The sequence below is a fragment of the Pistacia vera genome, unplaced genomic scaffold (assembly GCF_008641045.1).
Source record: "Pistacia vera cultivar Batoury unplaced genomic scaffold, PisVer_v2 Contig302, whole genome shotgun sequence".
Taxonomy (NCBI): Eukaryota; Viridiplantae; Streptophyta; class Magnoliopsida; order Sapindales; family Anacardiaceae; genus Pistacia; species Pistacia vera.
In genome coordinates, this window is record NW_022196116.1 from 100,932 (window position 1) to 123,556 (window position 22,625).

At 36.1% G+C, this 22,625-nt stretch overlaps 5 protein-coding genes across 7 annotated transcripts; 2 read left to right on the forward strand and 3 right to left on the reverse strand.

Moving 5' to 3' along the window:
• Window positions 1-814: 814 nt before the first annotated feature.
• Window positions 815-7,191, forward strand: LOC116135743 (respiratory burst oxidase homolog protein C). Its single transcript, XM_031421456.1, has 12 exons — window positions 815-1,523; window positions 1,613-1,772; window positions 1,876-1,924; window positions 2,055-2,168; window positions 2,267-2,695; window positions 2,800-3,183; window positions 3,286-3,381; window positions 3,466-3,581; window positions 3,699-3,801; window positions 3,962-4,035; window positions 5,869-6,401; window positions 6,582-7,191. The coding sequence occupies exons 1-12, from the start codon at window positions 935-937 to the stop codon at window positions 6,689-6,691; spliced, it is 2,757 nt and encodes a 918-aa protein (XP_031277316.1). The 5' UTR covers window positions 815-934; the 3' UTR covers window positions 6,692-7,191.
• Window positions 7,192-7,283: 92 nt separating this feature from the next.
• Window positions 7,284-12,754, reverse strand: LOC116135745. Its single transcript, XM_031421457.1, has 12 exons — window positions 12,686-12,754; window positions 12,473-12,592; window positions 12,146-12,269; window positions 11,931-12,064; window positions 11,690-11,834; window positions 11,073-11,251; window positions 10,569-10,809; window positions 10,201-10,299; window positions 9,862-10,007; window positions 9,551-9,658; window positions 8,896-8,919; window positions 7,284-7,682 (listed from the first exon to the last, which is right to left on the reverse strand). The coding sequence occupies exons 1-12, from the start codon at window positions 12,752-12,754 to the stop codon at window positions 7,581-7,583; spliced, it is 1,491 nt and encodes a 496-aa protein (XP_031277317.1). The 3' UTR covers window positions 7,284-7,580.
• A 439-nt stretch (window positions 12,755-13,193) lies between these two features.
• LOC116135767 (germin-like protein subfamily 3 member 4) lies at window positions 13,194-14,075 on the reverse strand. The gene has a single exon (XM_031421486.1). It carries the CDS (start codon window positions 14,033-14,035, stop codon window positions 13,370-13,372), a length of 666 nt encoding a protein of 221 aa, XP_031277346.1. The 5' UTR covers window positions 14,036-14,075; the 3' UTR covers window positions 13,194-13,369.
• A 717-nt stretch (window positions 14,076-14,792) lies between these two features.
• LOC116135663 (inositol polyphosphate multikinase alpha) lies at window positions 14,793-17,076 on the reverse strand. Of its 3 annotated transcripts, none has more exons than XM_031421380.1 (2): window positions 16,866-17,076; window positions 14,793-16,007 (listed from the first exon to the last, which is right to left on the reverse strand). In XM_031421380.1, the coding sequence occupies exon 2, from the start codon at window positions 15,880-15,882 to the stop codon at window positions 15,121-15,123; it is 762 nt and encodes a 253-aa protein (XP_031277240.1). In that variant the 5' UTR covers window positions 15,883-16,007; window positions 16,866-17,076; the 3' UTR covers window positions 14,793-15,120. The 3 variants fall into 3 exon arrangements, with proteins under 3 accessions (XP_031277240.1, XP_031277241.1, XP_031277239.1); XM_031421381.1 differs by having other exon boundaries at window positions 14,793-16,022; XM_031421379.1 differs by having other exon boundaries at window positions 14,793-16,061.
• A 736-nt stretch (window positions 17,077-17,812) lies between these two features.
• LOC116135690 (glutamyl-tRNA(Gln) amidotransferase subunit A) lies at window positions 17,813-22,234 on the forward strand. The gene is given in 12 exon segments (XM_031421406.1): window positions 17,813-17,992; window positions 18,525-18,626; window positions 18,741-18,965; window positions 19,064-19,146; window positions 19,236-19,336; window positions 19,840-19,963; window positions 20,056-20,210; window positions 20,437-20,573; window positions 20,673-20,843; window positions 20,947-21,171; window positions 21,463-21,696; window positions 21,953-22,234. Coding segments are annotated over 12 exon segments (1,875 nt in total). The 3' UTR covers window positions 22,091-22,234.
• Window positions 22,235-22,625: the final 391 nt, after the last annotated feature.

A 22,625-nucleotide genomic window follows, 5' to 3' on the forward strand; every position in this document is an offset into this window, starting at 1 on the left:
ATATATTATAAATTTATTTAATATCCAATTCCACTTTCTAATAAACTTAAAAAACGAGAATGCGGAAACAACTAATAAATATTGATCATGTCACTCTAATTTTAATATATTACTACAAGTATTGATGCTTTAATTGGAATTAATTAGTGTCTAACTGTAGCTACATATTTGGAGGACCTGACCAGCCCAGTTATAGGATTTAGAGGTGGTATTATAGCATGAATGCGAAAGAAGTAGCTAAGAAAGGAATACTGTTTACACACTAAATCAATGGAATGCACTTTTTAAATTTAAAGTCTTAAGAGTCGGTGACGGTAGTTATAACTTAACGGCACAGATAATGCATGAATGAATCATTTGACTAACCATTGACTCCTGGATAATTAATTCCTATTACTGCACTAAACATATATTACAAACAATTAAGTTTACTCTTTCTTCCATTGGATTCTCATTTAAGTAAATAATCACTAATAAGTCATCATTAATTTTGGGTGCAATATGTCGTTTACTAATTCAACTAAAATTTAATTTATATAAGTGGACAAATCAAACAATGATTTTTACACTAATTCTATAGTGGATAACTATTTCATCTACTAATTAATTAAATAAAAAGAGGGAGTGAAATTAATCATGCACGTGCAACTCAAGAAAAATACCAAATTTCATGTGGCCTTCTTCAGCTTATGGTATTTTTTGTATATAAATACGAATATGACGTGTTTAAATGACAAAAGTAAAGCCATGGCTGCTCGGTCGGACCATCCTTCCACTTTCTTACATCTTATATAAACAGACCACGCACCAACACTTATATGAGCCAATACAAAAGATATAAAAATCTCAGCTTCATTCAATACTTTACAGCTATTATTACAACCTCTTCTCTCATCTCTCCGGAGAGAAACTTATAGTGGCAACCACCGCCCAGATGCAGAATATGGGAACGGACGATCCAAGAGTTACGTTTCAGGATCATTATCACAACCATTCTGATACTGAAGTTGTGGGCAATGAAAAGATACCATACAGCGGTCCACTCAGCGGACCTCTAAACAAAAGAGCCGCAAGAAAAACCGCCAGGTTCAACAGTTCTGACTCACCTTCATCACACGATGAGTCTTACGTTGAGATCACTCTCGATGTACATGATGATGCCGTCGCTGTTCACAGTGTTAAAGCTGCTAATGGTGCTGACATTGATGAAGATCCTGAGCTAACGTTACTTGCTAAAGGTTTGGAGAAAAGGTCGTCTTCCTTTGGTTCTTCAATGGTGAGAAATGCTTCTTCCAGAATTAGACAGGTGTCTCATGAGCTTAAGCGTTTGACTTCTTTTTCAAAGAAGCCTCCTCCTCGCTTTGATAGGACGAAGTCTGCGGCAACTCATGCTCTCAGAGGACTTAAATTTATTAGCAAAACTGATGGTGGAGCTAGTTGGGCTGCTGTTGAGAAGCGATTTGATGAGATTACTGCTTCTACTGACGGGGTTCTGCCTCGTGCACGATTTGGAGAATGCATTGGTATAAACACAACTCGGTAATTTACAAGAGTTTTTGTTTGTAAAAGATTTGTTATTGTGGGTTGCTGTTAAACTGTTACGCAATGGCAGGAATGAAGGACTCAAAGGAGTTCGCCGGGGAGTTATTTGATTCGCTTATTCGAAGATACAATATTACGGGTGATTCGATCACCAAGGGACAGCTAAGAGAGTTTTGGGATCAGATCTGTGACCAGAGTTTCGACTCCAGGCTTAAAACTTTCTTTGACATGTAAATGTTTTTTTTCTTAATAAACAAAGATATCATCTTGTTAATTCTTAGCATGTGTATGTTGTTGATTGCGAGCTTACTAAATCAATTAAACGAAATGCAGGGTTGATACAGATGCTGATGGAAGAATCACAGAAGAGGAAGTCAGAGAGGTATGGCCTCGACCTCAAAGAACATGACAGCTTAAATAATCCTAGATGCATTAATGCAGAAGTTGACTTTCATATATATGTTCCTTTATGATTAGTCTGAATCTAATAAATTGCCAATAATATCTTGTAGATCATCAGCCTCAGTGCTTCTGCAAATAAACTCTCGAATATCCAAAAGCAAGCAGAGGAATATGCAGCTTTGATCATGGAAGAACTAGATCCTGACCATCTAGGATACATTATGGTAATAGAAGAAAAACTCATGAAAGTAATCTGAAAGAATGTAAAAGGTTTAATTTTTTATTTTTTGGTCTCTCATATGGTTGGAATTTAATATTTCAGATCGATAGTCTAGAAATACTTCTGTTGCAAGCTCCAAATCAGACTGTTAAAACTGGAGGAGAGAGTCGAAACCTTAGCCAAATGTTGAGCCAGAAGCTAAAGCCTACACAATTTGACAACCCAATAAGGAGATGGGGGCATAGCACCAAGTACTTCTTGCTAGATAATTGGCAAAGAGTTTGGGTAGTGGCACTGTGGATTGGAGTCATGGCAGGTCTATTTGCATACAAGTATATTCAGTATCGAAATAGAGCTGCATATGAAGTAATGGGACATTGTGTATGCATGGCCAAGGGTGCAGCGGAGACTCTAAAGTTAAACATGGCTCTAATTTTGCTACCAGTTTGCCGAAACACCATCACATGGCTCAGGAACAAGACCAAATTAGGAGTCGTTGTTCCATTTGATGACAACCTCAATTTCCATAAGGTAAATGTCAAATATCGTTTTCCACGCAGTCAGAAAGCAGATTTATTCAAAGTAAAAGATTCAAAAGCTGAAGCAAAGTATATAATAATTGTTTTCCTTTTCAGGTGATAGCATTGGGGATTGGTTGTGGAGTTGCTATACATGCAATTTATCATTTAGCATGTGATTTCCCTCGTCTGCTTCATGCAAGTGAAGATAAGTATGAGCTATTGGAGCAATATTTTGGGGATCAGCCTGAAAGCTACTGGCATTTTGTGAAGTCAGTGGAAGGAATAACTGGGATTGTGATGGTAGTGTTAATGGCAATAGCCTTTACACTTGCTGCCCCATGGTTTCGGCGCAATAAGCTCAAATTGCCCGAGCCCCTCAAGAAGCTTACAGGCTTCAATGCCTTTTGGTATTCCCATCATTTGTTTGTCATCGTCTACACTTTGCTCATTGTTCATGGATATTATCTGTATTTGACTCATAAATGGTACAAGAAGACGGTTAGTTTCATTCTCACCTTAATTTTTCACCATCTTTACTTTACTTTCTTCCGCTGATTGGTTGATTTAAAGCCTGACATAATAATCTTTTTTTTCTAATAGACCTGGATGTACCTGGCCATTCCGATCATCCTTTATGCCAGTGAGAGATTAATTAGGGCACTCAGGTCTAGCATTAAGCCTGTTACAATAGAAAAGGTAAAGAAATATACATGAATTGAATACGTATGCACACATGGGGTTGAAGAATACTTTTGTTTGAAAGTGTAACTGATCTTGCAGGTGGCCATTTATCCTGGAAATGTGCTGGCACTTCACATGTCAAAGCCTCATGGATTCAGATACAAGAGTGGCCAGTACATGTTTGTCAATTGTGCTGCTGTGTCGCCGTTTGAATGGTATCCAATGATGAAACTCTTGCAATTAAAATCTTCACACACAACTTGAAATTTTTTATTCTCATAATGTTACTGCTTGTCTTATTGACATCTAGTGGTGAATTCACATGTCTACAGGCACCCATTTTCCATAACTTCAGCCCCTGGAGATGACTACTTGAGTGTCCACATTCGAACTCTTGGGGACTGGACAAGACAACTCAGAACAGTATTCTCTGAGGTAATTAATTCTTAATTAGTAACTAATTAGTGTCCACATTCGAACTCTTGGGGACTGGACAAGACAACTCAGAGAGCATATTATAATCTTAGGATAAAGAAAATAAAGTTTGTTTTGATATGGTTAATTAATTAATCAGTTGTTGAATTTTATGATCTAGGTGTGCCGGCCACCTCCTAATGGAAAAAGTGGACTCCTTAGAGCAGATTGCATGCAAGGAAGTAACAATCCCAAGTAAGTCTTCTACAAATCTGTCTTCATCAACATTGAATTAGGAGAAATATAAAAACATCTTCAACTCCGCGTTTGAAAAAAATCAAAGGAATTGATAGTTCTATAACAGTAAACAAACCTGAATTAGATTCCATGTGAGAAGTGATGAAACTAGGGGCTTATCTAGTAGTTCATGGAGATAATGTGACCAGCACAACATAAATAATAGAAAGAATGAGGTCAGCTACTGAATAAAATCACAGTTGCGCTATAACAGTTGTTCACCAGCACTACAGAAAATCACAGTTGTTGAGATAAAGGGGAGCATTCACATTTGCGCTATGACTAACCCAATAAGGTAAAAAGGATTGCATCACTCTAGTTAACAATAAGCCAACGCACCTTGGAAAGTTACATGCCTTGGCTTTGATTTGACAACGCCATGTGCATTACACTTAATAAACTATTGATCCACCACTCATACACAGTCTTAGCAAAAAGATGTTAATATGAATATATGAGTATTTAATTGTTGCATATAGACTTAAAGGGATGGGTCTAGCCTGTGTGATTAAATCTTTACTCAGAAAGTTCAAACTCGTGAAACATGGTGATGGATTTCAATTCAATCTTTACTTTTGAGAGTTTCAAGAGACATCTAAATGTCTTATTTTTTTGATCTCGTAAGTTGTATCGAGTCTCTGACATCCTCTCATCCCCTCAATAATTGTTATTGTTTGAGAAATCATGGACCAGCCATCCTTGTTTTTCAATTGCTTTTATCTTCTCTATCCTCATCTTTGAGAAAAGTGTTTGGCCCCCGAAATTTGACATAATTTTGTCGGCTTTGTCTGGGTGAGGGGTACCATATACAACCTAACATTTGGAATCTACTCCCTTATTCTCCACTACTAATTAATCTAATCTAATTGTCAAATCTTAACTAGAAGATTTAAATAATAGGATTATCTTTTTGAAAACAAAGCATAATCGAAAATTAATTCAACATGTGGGCGCCTTAGATACTTCCAAATTGTAGTTTTAAAGTTGTTAATCACACGCGTCTTTGAAAATTATAAAATGCACACAATAATTATTATTAATTAAATTACAAAGAAAACAAAGAGTAATCTCAATGATAATGATGATGTCGCTTTGGACAAACGTGGGCACATGCCACATGATATAATAGAAAGAGACTCATAACAAGAATGTGAGAGGGCATGATTTCGTATTGTATGAATGTGGAAAGGACCACTATTATAAAATACACGTCCATGATTTCATCTATTATTCAAGATTCCCTTTATTATATATTTGGTATAATTTTCTTTGTTGGGGACCACTACTTTAAAATAACATAACAATAATACTACACCAACAATCCTCTCTTATAAATTTTTTCTTACAACCCTAACATGACAATTAGCAGTTAGTCAATTTACAACGGATCCCCTATGAGTCACGTATGGGTCTCAGTAATTAATTATAAACTGACCAATTACGAGCTATCACATTAAGATTGTGAGAAAAAATTTATGAAAAAAGATTCATGGTATAATATTACTCATAACATAATGTCTATTATTTCATTTTTGACAAAAATATGACACATGTAACATGTTAAGTATTATTCCGCCAGCTGGGGAGTGTATGTTATGTATCTAAATAGTTGTACTAATATGATCATGTTATCATTAGTGAATATCATAATCAATCTCTTCTTTTGAGTATGAATTCATTTAATAAACCATCTTATCCGAATTCAAATCAAGACTGAAAACATCTTACTAAAAACTTCTTGTAAACATTTTTCTTTCAAGTTAGTGATGTGATTTTCTAAATGATAAACAGTTTCCCAAGAGTTTTGATCGACGGTCCATATGGAGCACCAGCACAAGACTACAAGAAATATGAGGTGGTTTTACTGGTGGGTTTGGGAATTGGAGCAACCCCAATGATAAGTATTGTGAAGGACATAGTGAGCAACATCCGAGCCATGGAAGAGGAAGAGATTGGTTTAGAAAATGGAAATATGAGAAATCCTAGTCCTTTACAACAAAGAAGAAGAGAACAGTTCAAGACACGGAGAGCATACTTTTATTGGGTGACAAGAGAGCAAGGATCGTTTGATTGGTTCAAAGGTGTGATGAATGAAGTGGCTGAATTGGACCATAATAATGTGATTGAACTTCATAATTATTGTACTAGTGTTTATGAAGAAGGTGATGCTCGCTCTGCTCTCATTTGTATGCTTCAATCACTAAATCACGCTAAGAACGGTGTTGACATTGTCTCCGGTACAAAGGTTAAGTCCCATTTTGCCAAGCCTAATTGGCGGAATGTCTACAAGCGTGTTGCTCTTAATCATCCCGATTCCAGAGTTGGTAAGTCAAGCTTCTACTTTCAATCGTTTTATGAATTACTTCCAATTTTCACATTTAAGATTTTTGAGTTGTATTCTTTAATTTATTTTGACCACAATTATATGCAAAGTTTATGCCATATATTATGCATTATTTTTAAATGGGGGAGCTGAATATTTATGGTGCATTTTATAAATACAGGAGTGTTTTACTGCGGGGCACCAGCACTAACACAAGAGCTACGCCAGCTGGCTTTGGATTTCTCTCACAAGACCACTACCAAATTTGACTTCCATAAAGAAAATTTTTAACTTCAGATGGAAGTGAACGAACCAAGTTCAAGTGCCCACCAGACAGACAAATTATCCTCATTTCCTCCATTATCTATCCCACTCTCTCTCACGTACAGAGATTCTGGCATGGCCTCTACCCTATGTTCATATATTATACAATCATATTAATGTATACGGTTACCATGAATTTATAATTGATTTTGCTTTGCAAATTACTAATATATAAATAGAAAGAATGCAGACAAAAGATGGTGGGTAGTTGAGTTGGGCACAACCCACCACAAGACTCGGCATTTAGATAAAGAAGTGGGCGTGTCTAATGTCATGCTGACTCATTTTTAGTGCAACTAGTTCTGACTTCGGATCCAATCTGATAGGCAAAATGTACAATGACAATCGCCACCAACTCAATCTTAAACACCCAAGTGTACACTTTTTTTCCCTTTCATTTTGGTAGATGAAATGTATTTTTCCGTTTAATTAATTAATATTAACCCGTAAATTGCGGAATTGTTAGCGGAACCATGAGAGCTTTCAAATGCAATTTTGAATTGAATAATTAGTTCGTTGTACAAAGATATGTTTTTGATGGGGAAACCTTAGACCTAGTTGTTAAACAGGCTTTAACACAATTAGTGGACAGTAACACGGGCCAACAAGCTTACGAAACATGGAACACAATGAACCGCAACTGTCGTGAATTATTTCGTTATAATATTGTTTCTAGCAGTCACTAAAACAGAATCTCGTATTAACACCATTTCTCATATGGTTTCTGCATGCGGTATGTTAACAGTATAAGACTGAAAGAATAGTGAGAACAAGTCAATACGAAGAGAAGTAACCACACTGACCTCATGGAACTTTAGCACAAGTAGCTCCATCCTATGCAAAGCGCAGCTTTCTGTCATTTATGTTTCCTTTTTAGCCTCTGGAAATTGGGTTTCATCAGCTGACTTGAACTCATGTCTTGGTCTGTAGATTGACTGGGCTGGAAAGGAATAAGAGGCTTCTTCATTGTCACGAATGTGTCTGAGATGCTGCTACTTGTGCTAATCGGAGAAACTACCTTTGTTTTTAACTTTCTTGGCACCTCCAGTCTTTCTAATATCCTTGATGTTTTTTCATCCACCTGCCTATTAGTATCTGGTGGTGATAGAACTGACTGATCCAACTTGGATTTAGTTATACAAGTCGGAGAATATTTCTTTGGGATTGCACTGACAACCAGCTGCTCCCATTCTTCAGTAATACTAGAACCAGTTTTGTCTCCTCCAGTGGTGAGATCAACCATTGGGTCCTCACGCAAGACTACAACATCTATAGCTGAATTTAGCTTTGCAGTCACTTCTGAAGAATCTGATTGAGTTGCATTTAGTTCCAGTGTTGTCTCATGCAATTTAGGAGGCACGGACCTGGATAATTCATGTAAATGGAACAAGTGTCAGGCAATTCTTCTCATTCATATCAAATATCAATGAAGCTAACAATGATAAAGAATATGAGGTAATTACACCGAGTTCCAAACTTTTGAAAACGTAAGAAATCAACTTAAGCCTTATTGTTTTAAGTTGCAAGACTGAAAACATATATGAATAGTCTGAATAAACTTGCTAAGGATAACAATAGTAAAAGTGGGGTCTATACTATCTAAAAAACTCTAATCTTCTACTGCAGTATTCCATATTATGCTGGGCACAAAGATGACTCAAGAGTGCTCAGTGCAGAAAAAATGAGACATCCTCTATATATCCAAAATTTAAACTGAAATACAATAGTAAGATCCCTCGTATTATAGAGCAATTGGCTTCAGTGCAACAGAACAAATTGACAGTAGCAGATAAGGCAAGACTGACTAGATATACTTTTATGTGACGTTTAACATTCAACCTCTTCAAATTCATTTGAATAACTTCACAAAGATGACCATGAATTTGAATTTCACAACTGGATAACTGAGTATCAAATACAAGTTAAATGGCCATTCTTAATTCTAAATATAGTTATCTAAGTTCACCAGAAGGATTGTTAGCCTATTTAAGGCTTTATTTACTATTCTTTTATCAAGGCATGACAGCATAATTCTTAGAATATAATCTCTCATGTGCTTGAATGATTCTTTCAGGAAACCTGAAAGCAGATGGAAATGATGGTTACCCAAATTGCAAGCTCTCTTTCACAAGTGAGTTTAGTTTTTGATGGAAGCCTCTCTCATGTAGGACTGGATTGTAGTCTCTTGATTCTATCTGCCACAAATGCAGAAATGCATTAATGAAAAAGGATTATAGACAGAATTACATGAATATGCCAGCCAACACCAAAATCATAATACCAATCCCTTGAAGAGAATATGAACGAAATATACGACAATCACTGTAAGAAACAAACAGAACCAGTAGTTTATGCTATGAAGCAAACAGTAAAGCTATGTAAAATCAAGCCTATGTATGCTATTGTTAGAATATAATCCATCTGAGATGAATTAGTAGCTTCAGTAGCAGTTGATCCAGTCACATGCATAATAGCTTAGTACTTGGTCCATCATTTTTTATTTTCGCAGAAATTTTGTAGAGTAATTCGTCAACGACATGTTATGATAGAATGATCTCTCCAAAGTCATTCAACATATAACAGATTCAAGGTAATGTGCAACAACAGATATTTTTCATAGAAGTTTCGGTTACTTGCATATATGGCAAGCTGCTCACGCATACCAATCATAATAACAATTGGAAAACCTGGACACTTGTCCATTATGACTTACAATCCTTTCCAGCAATGAGTGGCTTTAGCATGACACATTTAAAAATCATACAAAAAGGGCAGGTACTGCTAGTAGAGAGACAATGGTTTGAAATTATGAAGACAAGATTCAACCTTGAATAAACAGGTTTGAATGGAAATCTCAATCTCTTTAGGTACCGAAGAATCGATGAATTGGTTGACATCAGGGTCAGGCAAGACTTCCTCTGACCCTGCAAGGCGCTGCAATTTTTATAATAATCTATTAACATAGATATATCACTGTCAATAGGAGGAAACGGGCAGAAAACATGAGCCAGAAAATTCTTTTAAAGAAAAGAAGGTTGAATTATGCAAGAATTATTAGGTAATAACTCTTTCACATTTATTCTTTTAAAAATAAATACATGCTTTATCAGCCCGTAAGGGAGAGGCTCAGAGTTTACCCTGAGAAGCATTGGCCCATTTTCTGAAGGTTGCAGAATATAATAGCAGTAGAAGGAAGCCTTCCTCATAGATTGCATATTACAATATGAAGAGCATACCAAACCCAGGTCCAGTGAATGTAGAGCACTGCAAAGGCCTCGAAATACTGTCCATTTGTAGCCGGACCCAGGAAAAAGAAAGAATTAAGTAATCCATACTCCATAGAAAAGAACTCACAGCCCAGGATGTTGATATTAAACTCAAATTTTAGAAACAAAGCAAACTTCAAAATCTGAGAGGACTGTTTTATTAAACATTCTCACAGCAAACCAGCAAATCAAATAAAGGCCTTCACGCACGTTGAGCATTCAACTCTGAGTGATCTATTTCATCCGAAGAAGTTTCCATCTCATGACAAGCTGATGGTGTTACAACATAGGAAGCCCCCATTATAACCCCTATGTTGAAATGCCAAAAAGGGAATTAATAGTAAAATTAGAAAATGTGTCATAGCTGTTCCTCTGTAGGTAAGCCCCTAGGTGTAGGCATCAAGAGTGACAGCAATATGACTTCCAAAACAATAAACACAATTCACTCACATCCCATTGAATTTCCCCAAGAAGCAATAAGGTAGAAATTTAGGAAATAAAGAAAGAGATCCCAGAATAACCAATAACTCATGATATTTACTAACTATCAAACATAAAGCTTGATGCTTCAGATTTACCTTCATCTAGAGACCCCAGGGGAGTCTTCTCCACAATATTGAAATCTATGGGTGAAGAGACTTGCTGAAGCTTCATAGAGCTCTGAAATGAGGGCATAAACAGAATTGTATTTTCTCCAACCTTAACAGAATTTTCAATTACATCAAATGTCCCCAGACCATGGCCAGTGACTGGACAAGAAGGCTCTTTGATCCCATCTTGTACTATATTGCCTAACTGAATGCCGTGGCACCTGCAAATCTGCAGAAATACACTGAATAAACTTTTTTCCCCTTTTTGATACTGAAACCCATTACATCACTTTTCATGTATAAAATACACATATATCATAAATACTTCAGAAATTCAAAATAACTTGAATCCAATTTTGCTTATATTGAGTTATTTATGATGCTTAGATGACCTACACGAGTTTGGATTTTTCAACTTAAGATGATAATTGAAATGAAGTTTTTTGACAGCCAGGATCATACATTGCTGTAGTCAACAAAGATTAGCAATACCTGGCAGGGACTAAACCCATCAATAATTTGGTTGACTGATGCACACAAGTTGCAGGTTATCTGGTTCACTGAACCGAAAAGATTGTTCTTAAAGACGAAACGCGCTTGTAGTGGTTCTTCCATATCATCCTTTAAATCCTGTAGCCATCTTTTGACCATACCACGAAATACGTTCATGTCTGCAAATATGTTAACATATTAATACAACATAAAAGTCATTCATGACAACCATGTATTTCTGGCAACCAAGGGTTTGCCAACAATGTTCATTTAGTTTCTTTACATCCGCTCTTGCTTTTAACCTTTCTTCAAAATGACTCCCCTTTAAAATTTTTAGGAAAAAACAGCACTAAATGTGGGAAAAGCATATCATCCAAAGACCATACAATGCAAAATATCATTGTTGTTATAAAGACATGATCAAGAATCTAAACTGACTGGCATGCCTTCTGAACTCTAGTATTGCATTTTTGCCATAATAACAACATTACTAATCAGTCACTATCATGAAATAAAATAAAAGCTATCCAACTTTGATCAATATAAACCATTTCAAGATAAAAAGGGATCTTTCTAGATAATCAGAGTGTAAACTATACGTTATGCAAGCGCTCAACCTGGAAGATACGTTTGAAACGAGCAGTTATCGAGATCAGAGATACATCTAAGAAAACCGTTGATATGCTCTTGCATATCACCAAGATGGCCTGATTTTTGCTCAAACAATACGAACTCAACCGTAACACACTTATCTGCTGCATCCTGTCAAAAATCAACTTCAAAATTAGCGTAACAAGAAGCCACAAATTAGAACGGCAGAAAAAAAAAATGCAAAACAACCTCAACATTTAAACTCACCATGAGAGTTTTTTTCAGGGCAGAGTCTACGTTTTCAGGTAAACATGAACTCAAGACTATTACTTTTCTCATAACATCTTTACCTCCCCAACAATACAACCCTTGATCACTCAAAATACTTGAAAGTTTCACATCTGTTACCAATCACCATAATAACACACAAATAAATAATAACATCAATTCACTCACAAAATTAGAAGAGAGGGACAGTTAACCTCGACAACAGATGGATCCAGAATCTTTGATTTCAGGTAAGAACTCATTAATAGGCAAGTTGTTAACAGCATGGTGGAAATCACGGAGACTGAAGTTTCCGCTTGGTCTGAATGCGATTTTTAGCTGTTTCAAAATACATTCAATTGAATCCAATTCATTATTTTTTTTAAGTGAGAATTACACATACATATCTAGAATTTGAACTCTGTTAAAGTGAAAATCATAAAAAAAAAAAAAATGTGTTATGCGTATTAAAAATATGAATAAGTTACTGCTATTACGCAAGTTAATTGAATTTGTGAATTATAAAATCAAACTTCAGGTACCTCATCGGAAGAAGAAACGCGATTGTTAAAGAGGTAGCACAAGCCGATTCGATCACTGAGAGAGTTTGATTGGCGCAAAGACGGTGAAGTGGCGTAGAAATTGGCAAGCTGTAGCAACAACTGACGAATAGAAAACAAATTCAAAAATTTAGTCAATCGATCGATCATCTTCGCCTTCAATATTATTGTTATAGATGATAGAAACAATAACACCTGCTTTAAGTCTGCGAGTAATGGAGGCGAGAGGCTACGCAAATCTAAGACGAAACACAACATTACCATTTCTCTTCCAATTCTCTCTCTTCCGTTGCTTCGTTTCGCGCGAAATAGTTTGGTTTGAAATTTGATTTCAACAGGTCAACGTTTTACATACCGGCTTGATTTTTTAATCATTATCTGGAACCAATAATATGTGAAACCCCAAACTGTCCCTGGGTGATTTTGAATTAAAATAGTAAAATATTTATTTACTCACTTATCTTAGTTATCTAACGTTTAAAAACAGGAATTAATTAAAAAAAAAAAAAACTTAAAACGTTGCTACCTGAACAATTCTTTAATTGTTTGCATTAAAATAATAAATAAATAAACCAATACTGTTGATAATTGCGTATGTGTGTAATCATGTGAATCCCTCCCGAAAACAATACTGTTTGAACTTTGAAGAATAAGTAAACCAAATAAAGCTTTAGAAGGAACTAAATATACCAAGCCAAAGATGAAAAAAAAGGTAATTTGAAACAAACATAAGATAGTTCATAACATTGTTGCTTACAATACAAGCTAGACTACAATACTCAAGACACTCCAATAAATATCGGTATGTTTGTGATAATTAATAAACACATGACTATATATGTTCTTTCATGTGTCAAACACATATAATATTTATGTGATTTACAGATTGATAAATCTTGAAAATGTTTCATTAAGGATGCGATTATCCTCCATTTTGGAAACTGAGATTAATTTCCTCTCAAGCTTACGGATAACCTCTGAATCCAGCTCGAACAGGCCACTACTGATGCTGACCACCCCGGGATTCTGGCTATTCAACACTGAGAAAACAGTTGCAAATTCAAAACCAGTGTTGAAGCAGAAGTGAAGCAGCCCTTTGGGGAACACAAACACATCTCCTGCCCTGAGAACCGTTTGGAAAACCTTGTTTGAGGTGTCGACAAAACCAGCTATCACAACACCTTTGAAGACGAAGAACAGCTCAGAGGCTCTGGGATGAGAGTGAGGTATTACAAGACCATCCACTTCAAGATCAGTTCTGCCAATGGAAAGGCCAAGAGTGTTAAGGCCTGGAAAATCTGAAGCAGTGGCAAGGGTCAACGAGGAATGGAATAAGTTGTCTGTGTTGCCCGGATTCTTCAGTTTTGAGGACTTGAAATCTGAAGCAATGATGGTGGCTGGATTCTTGCATGGGAAACCATTGATGAAGATGGTTTTTTGCCCAGTTGTAGCTGTTGGGCAGGTATCCTGGAGGTTATCATTATCTGCTAAGCAGACAATGATGCAAGTGAAGCAGATGATGCAAAAGAGAAGGTTGGTTTTCATATTGTTTTTTTCTTTTGGTTTTTTGGGGCTTGGTATTAAGTTATAAGGAATGTCTCATTTATAAATGCTTTTATATGTAATATGTTGCAGAGATTGCAAGAAATTGAAGTTATCTTTTGAGGCTTGGAGTTTACTGCTGGACCAAGAAGAGCCTTGCTTTAAAGAAAGATTATCTCAAAATCAGTTAGACGGTTAATTGTCCATGTACTTGAAATGCTAAGGAACTAGCAGAGGACCCAATGTTTGCCATTCATTGGAACATTATTTACATGTTTTTTCTGAACCTGTAATCTTTCTTGCCATTACAGGAAAGCAACTGGCTCCACGGACTGCTGTTAAGCATTAAAGCATGGCCTTAGGACTAGAGTATAATTTAGAGAATCAATATCACACTGGTAATTAAAATAAGGTATGATGTCAATTATTAGAAACCCTGTTCCTTAGGTTAGGAGTTTACCTGCATTGAGCTTCACCGAAATATATGTAAATTAATCTATTAAATTCAAGCACTAGATGTTAGCCGTAACTGTAAAATTGACTTTCATGGTGATATTAACATAGTATATGAAAAATAAGTTACGAAAAACTTTACCATACACACATGGAAGAAAACCTCTCGTTTACAAAATTAATTTTTCTTTCTGCTGCTAGATTCAGCCATTTCTCTTATGAAGCAACTCAAAATTGTGCATCACGATGATGCTCTACAAGAAAGCCACTAAAGAAAGCAAATACTAGTCTTATATAAGCACAGGAATGCAAGAAATATAGTAAATTATAGATAACTCCCATACGTTTCAGAAAATGAAATACAAACATGGTCAGACTGGGAAAATTCAGATTCAACAGTGTTGCTTTCTCTTTTCAGCCAAAACTGTAGCAATGGTAGAGTAAAAATTACTTAAAGAAGTCAGGAAATGCACTGAAATGATCTGATCAAATCTCAATCTACAAGACAAGACTCTGTCCAGTAGAAAAAAAAAATTGAACCTAAGCAGAACCTAAATTGGAGAAGTCACCAATAAAGCCATATAAAAAGCAACAACAGCACAGATAGTTGTGAAAACTCCTTGCGGTGTGAATCTTCATTCACTAGAACCATTCTCAGTAAAACTACATTTATTCTCTGAATCCTGTGAAGAAGCTTTAGTTGACAGTTCATCTGGACTAGTAAGAATCTCAGAGACAAATTTTATGAAAGAGCAGAGCCCACCCAAGAAGTTATGATCAATAATACCTTTGCCCTCCACCACATGTGCAAAATCCACAAGTTTAATTTCAGCACCTGAACTCCTGCCTTTCAAAAGTGACTCCTTTTCATACACCATAAGAACTGAACAAGAATTAAAATGATAAATTGTTTGATCTTCAAACCATGCTTTTAGCTCCAACAATTGTGCCAGAATCCCAGTGGAACCACCATAAACAGTTGGTGCAAAAGAACAGTCTGGGACTGATTTTGAATCAGTAGGTGAGTTAGATGAAACAAACTTCCTTAGGACTAATCTGACATCATCTGCAGTAAATGCTTGGACAAGCTTCTTCTCTGGCTTCCAGAATCCCGATTCTTTGTTTACATATATCTGCAACCCAGATATCCTAAAACCCAATAACAAACTGGTGGTTTCTGCGTCCTTCTTATGGCATCTCTGGATATAGTCCTCAGATGCTTCAGGGTACCATGTTCTTGAACCAATCTTAATGTCTATGATGGATGGATTGAGGTGTTTCGACACAAGATCTTCCAAAACCAGGTGGGGACGGAGGCCAGATCCATCAGATGCCTCCAAAAGTTGAGTTCCATAGAATACAGGGAAGAACCTACGGATGTGATCAGGGATCTTCATATTGGAGGAAAAGGATGTGTAGAAAGCTGCCTCGTTGGAACCTCGTTCATCATCCTGGAGAGGTTTGTAGAATCGTCCTGAATCATCAATAAGGGGTCCAAGTTTTCCATCACGGGCTTGGTGACCTGCAACTTGATGGTCTGGGATCTTAAGCATAATGCAAGCTAGTATGAAGAATCCTACAAATAAAAACAGTATGGTATTTCTTCACCTCAAAAAAAGTAAGATCGAAGCTGATGTAGTTGAAAAGCTACAAACACTTTAGAAACAGTAAAATAAGAAATGAAATGTTCACCGGATCGATATCAGTGAAAATAAATTCTCCCCTATTTTTTGACGGTAAATTACTAGCTAAAAGAGGGAAAGATAGACATGAGAAACTGCACTTTCCTAGGGAGCATTGAACAGTCCACATTTATATTGAGAGAAAAAAAAAAATACAGTGCTTTACCGATCAAAACCTCATTCATGCAGAAAGGGCTATTAACTGAATTATTTGAGAAAAAATCTTCAAATTCAGAAATGCGAGTTTCCGAAACAGTAATCGTCAGATGAATTCAACATTACATCTCCAACAGACTTCAAATCTTCAGATAATTTGATATGACCATTAACGTACATGTAAAACATTTATATATCAAAGGATACTATTAAGGAGATAAGCATAGAAGCACAGAAGCACAGAAGCAAAAATTGAAAAGTTAACAGTTCAGTGACCATCAACAGAATATAAATGAAGTTCTCATATGCGGACAATAACAAAATGAATTGGGATCAAAATGATGAACTTTTATGATAAATAGAGGTTTCCCCAGAAGCCAAATTTAAACTTTTAATTAAATAACCAACCTATACCTCAGATTAAGTAAAAAAGAAGATAAAAGAAAACCTTAAACACTGGGAAACAACTGAATATCAAAATAAAAAAGAACCCACGTAAAGAAATAAATACAATGGCATTATAACAGTATTTAATGAATTACCTTTCTTAAGCTTCCAAATCAAAGAGGCTGTCCAGCTTCAAAAATTACTACTATCTTATTCTATTTAAAAGAGGAGAATTAAGAATCAGGTGTGCGTTGGGTTTAAGGGTTATTATTTTAATAGCATTGGTTTTTATATGAAGAAAGAAGATAAGAAGGTCAGAACCTTGAAGTAAGATCAACAGATGCTGAGTTTGTGGTTGGCTGCTTTTGCCCGTCCACATCTGGTTTTATTTACAGAAACGTGTATTCAGAAGGCCGAAAAAGTAGTACCCAGCCCAATGCTTGAGCAATCTATTATTCTGGGCCCATTTCTGGGCCCATTAACTATTGATGGTGGGGGTGATGTTTACTAAAAGAAGGTTGAATATTTATCACGCATTGTTATATAGGAACAGTTCAGTGTATTTTAATGTTAACATAACTATAAGGTTGTTTGCTTGTATCATACTGTTTTAACAATTTTGCTAATATTTATATATAACATGTTTACTAAAAGAAGGTTGAATATTTATCAAGCATTGTATAGGAACAGTTCAGACTATTTTAATGTTAACGTAACTATAAGGTTTTTTGCTTTTCTCATACCTGTTTTTAACAATTTTGCTTAATCCTTATTATATAAATTTTTGTCCTAACATATAAATAAAAATTAAAACTAAACAGTGAAAGTCCACGTAGTTGGTAATATTTTGATTTGAGCTACCATTTCTTGCCAATGGGACATCACATCCAGATTCGATCATTTAAAGAATCAGATGCGAATGCGATGGGGTCAAAGGCTCAAAGCGTCAACTAGATTTGGGTGCGGGAACTGCAATACCCTTCTGATATTAAGGACCCAAATACATTTATTTTTTTACTTGTCTACTTCCGGCTCGAAAAACATTGAGATTCATTAATGGTCTGAAACAAGGAGATTCGGCAGCAACGACAACTTGGCAATCATGTTGATTGACATGAATCTTGCATCTCCTTTTGCATGGACACGTCTCTTTGTTTTTGTAATTTTTTCTTCACTTACTGTCACTTCTGCTGCTGCTGCTTTGCCCAAGTCACAGTTTCACTCTCCCTTTACTATTACCAATTTAACTCATCGTCTTCTTGCCAGCACCTGTAATGAAATGGTACTAATTTTCTCTCACCCTCTGTGTCTTTCTGCTTATGTTTGTTCTTGCATATGCATAAATTTTGACTTTTGCCAATACCCATTTGTCCATTTTGTAGATTGTGGAACATGGGTTGAATGATTATTGTAAAGCTTAGAAATGTTTTGTCCTTGTTTGGGTATAATATTTGGAAGTCTTTCAACAGCTGACTCTGAGAACCCGTGGAAATAAAAAGAGAAGAGAATGCCGAAATATTTTATAATTTGCTTTTACAACTTCTAAACTGTATACAGAATCACATTTAAGAAACTGTGATCTGGTTTGTATGCAATTAAGCTTATTTGAAACTTTTGTAACCTAACACTCCACACAACAGGTGTGAACTATTAAAAATATGTGGAAAATGTTCTCTCAGAAAGTTTTGATGCATTCCGGTAATCTTATGCCTAGGTAATAGTAAGCTAATTACGTGAGGCATGAGGAAGCCATTTTATTTGTATAATTTTATCTCGGTTTTTAATAGAAGACGTGTGTCATGTTGTTTGATCAGGACAGTAAAAAGAATAGTGAATGTTCAGAAAAACTCAGGGAAGCTTCAACACTTAGATGTGGGTTTAAGTTGCTTGATAGCAACTTCTTCAATGAAAGAAAGGTGATTTTAAGCTATTTGTACATTGATTAGGCAAAGATTTTGATTCTGTAATGGTTAGCGTTTTTCATTTCTTTCATACTCTATAGTAGTGGTTGATCAACTCTTTTCATTTAGTTGTTGGAGATTGCAAAAGGAGCAACAGAGTTCAACATACCTATAATCAGGGCCAACCGGAAACTAGTGGCTTTTGAGGATGGAGGGTTGCATAATCCGTCTGCTTTACTTTTTAATGCTGATTGGGGCAGTGGACAGGCACAAGAAGTGAGCAAAAGATTTTATTATCCCTCTTTGTCAAACATACAGAAGCCGGAGCATGAAGAGGACATTGCTTTCATGAGTGTAAGTTGGCTTATGACGCAGGAGAAACAGGCAGAGTTGAACTGTATGACCTGTTTCATTGTTTCCCTTAATATGTATACTTACTGAGTCTTCATCAGGTTCTCGAATTGGGGGCACTGATTAAGTCTAAACAAATTACATAAGAAAAGCTCACTCGAATATTTCTGAAGAGATTAAAGAGGTAACCAAATAAAAATATACCGCTGTTGTGCTTTCTGATATTCAATTTCGTTTTCTAATGATAATGATGGATGGTGGGAATAAAACCAGGTACAATCCTGTTCTTGAAGCTGTGGTTACTTATACTGAAGAATTAGCTTATAAGCAAGCAAAAGAAGCTGATGAATTGCTTGCCCAAGGAAAATATTTGGGTATGCCTCTATCTATTTATTGTCTGTATATCTAAGAATAACAAGAATTTTCTCATCACTTTCATTTTAACATTAACATGATACCAGTAATAAGTGGTCTTGGAGTTGGAATGGAGGCATTATATCTTCTACATTTTATTTTACTGAACCTTCACCGGGTATGAGCAAACATCGTTGCTTGAAAAGATACCAACCCTTTTGAAACTCATCTGACATCAGTGATCACCTTATCAGGATTATATAGCAAAGTAAAAAAATAGGCAGTTTTCAATTGAATGTACTTGGAAATTTAGATTTGGAAAAGGAAGTAGGATGGGCCAACTTTTTCCCATTTGATGTGTGAAGCTATATGGTGTTGTAAGGAACCTTTACAGTGTGACTGGTTCTCTGAAAGTATTTACATTGAAATTGCCATCACCTTCTTTTCTTTCTTTCTTTCTTTCTTTGGTCATGTATTTAGTCATTGTTGATTTGCTTTTAGATCTTTTAGTGAATTTTTGTAGGCCCTCTGCATGGGATTCCTTATGGGTTGAAGGATATAATTTCAGTACCACAATACAAAACAACTTGGGGTTCAACAACTTTCAAAGATCAAGTCCTTAACACTGAAGCCTGGGTTTACAAGAGGTACGGAATGTAATTCAAATGTTGTAACTGCATGTAGAAAATAAATCCAAGTCATATTTGACTACTTGAAGTTTTGGCTCTGCTCAATGCAGGTTGAAGTCAGCAGGAGCAGTTCTTGTTGCAAAGCTTGTTTCTGGGTCACTGGCATATGACGATATCTGGTTTGGGGGTAGGACAAGGAATCCTTGGAATATTGAGGAATTCTCAACAGGTTCATCAGCTGGGCCTGCTGCTTGCACCTCAGCTGGTATTCTTTTGCTTTGATGGTGTTCAATATTTTCATTCCCTGCAATATGTTGTTCTGCATTTTATCTTGGGTTTGAGTAATCTCAACCTTATTTTAAGGGAAAATTACTTCAAAGCAAGGAATGATGTTGAAGTAGTTTTTTCAGATCTTTCTCCTTTTTCATATTTGTTTTGTAATTGCAAGACTTAAATTGCTTCAATTAAGACATGAGCTTTATTTATAACAGGTATGGTTCCATTTGCAATTGGTTCAGAAACAGCTGGCTCTATAACCTACCCTGCATCTCGTTGTGGAGTGACAGCATTACGCCCAACCTTTGGCACTGTTGGGCGAACTGGTGTGATGAGTATATCAGAGAGCTTGGTAGTATTCCAAATGTTTTCTTTTCACATGATTTTCCTTTCTCTCCCTCTTCTTTGGGGTAGTGTAGTGAGGTTGCAATCTATGTACGGTGCTTGACAGGATAAGCTTGGCCCATTCTGTAGAAATGCTGCAGATTGCACAATTGTTTTGGCTGCTATCCGAGGGAAGGATCCTGATGATCTCTCATCAAGAGATATCCCATTTGGTGATCCATTCTCAGTAGACATTACAAAACTAACAGTTGGATATCTTGAGGATGCTGAGATGGAGGTTAGACAAGCTGTTTGTTTACTTTACAATTCCTATAACATAGTTAAACTCAAAGTTAATGGTTGCAACCTCACCAAACTACATTCTTGGGATGCAATGCTAGGTGGTTCAAGTTCTCGCGTCAAAGGGCGTTAATATGGTTCCTTTCAAACTGAACTATACTGTTGACTCTGTTCAAGGAATCCTGAATTTCACGATGGATGTTGAAATGTTGACTCACTTTGATGTGTGGCAACGCTCCAGGAAGGATGATGATTATGAAGCTCAAGAACAATGGCCAACTGAATTACGCCGTGCTCGTATAATCCCAGCTGTAGATTATTTGCAGGTCTGCTGACAAGTTATTAACTTATATCATTCATATTATAAATGGGATTAATGTGATTTTTTTCTTTAGTTAGTTTAAATAAGTCTCCTGCTGCTAAACAATTCACTGACAAAAGTCTGCACTGTTACTTTCTTGAGTAAAAGACACTGCTAATTTGGTGATTTCCACGATGAAATGAAGAAGTAAACAACACAAAGAAAAAGTTCTTAGTTGAAGCATAACTGAGAACTACATATCTATTTTCTTGTTTTCAGAGATGTTTTAACTATTCAGATTTTCATAATTGTCCAGGCACAAAGAGCACGAGGAAAATTAATCAGGGAAGTGAAAGACAGTTTTACAGTCGACGCCTTCATTGGAAATGCAACTGACTGGGAGAAGGTTTGCTTGGGAAACCTTGTGGGTTTGCCAGTAACTGTTATTCCCACTGGATTTAAAACTATACCTAATCCGCCAGAAGGTGGTACTCGAAGAAGAACTGCAATCCCTATTGGCATTTATGCTCCTCCGAATCATGATCACATTGTAAGCTTCATACTAACCTCTATCTGTATTTACTATCTTCTTACTCTCCCAATTATCAGCTTTTCATTTACAATGTCAGATCTAGATGGGTACCCTGAACCTCCTTGTATAACCTTCTCATTCCTTGCTTCATAAAGTAAAAGAAAGGCTTGGTTCATAGCCTGTGTCATATCGAAAGATCCGAAAAGTAGCTCATGGTCAAGTAGTGGTTCTTTATTAGGAAGAGTAATTGTTCTTTCGTTGTTCCTCTGAGCAGGCTTTGGCATTATCAATGGCTTATCAATCAGCCACAGACCACCATAAGCAGCGCCCACCTATTGATGATCTTGGGCCAAATGACACAATCCCGAATCCACCCCCAGCTGCTATCCGTCCCAGATTAATGCATCTTTGAAGGTTATATATTATCAATGTTCATGTAATGTAAAAGGCGATGAAAACCCCACTGAGATAAGAATTTCATCTTAATGTTGCAATGGAAGGTGTAATGGTAAAATTGATTCATGAAGTAGATTAAGAAGAAAAATAAATGAATTGAATGTGGCATTATGCATGTGGATAATCCCCCAGCACTTAGAAAAGTAGATTGGAAAAGGCATTTGAGCATGGTTGACATAAACATTTCCACACCTTTTAGATGGTCCGAGATTAGTCCGTGAAAAGCATGCTTTATTCCTTCGTTGTCCAAATTATCCATAAAAGGGCACAGCAACAAGATTCCAGCATCCATGCCTTGAGATCTCTTTAATCTTTTATACAGGATTCAGGAATAGCCTCTCTTAATATCCATATGGACATTCAGAAAAGGTTGGTCAAGTTTTTGGCTTTTTGCACGTTAATATGTCTTCAGAAATTTGTAAACGGAAAAGCAAAAATTGCGTTTCTTTAACATAATTTTACGTTAATTTATTTTTTCAGTATTTTTTTTA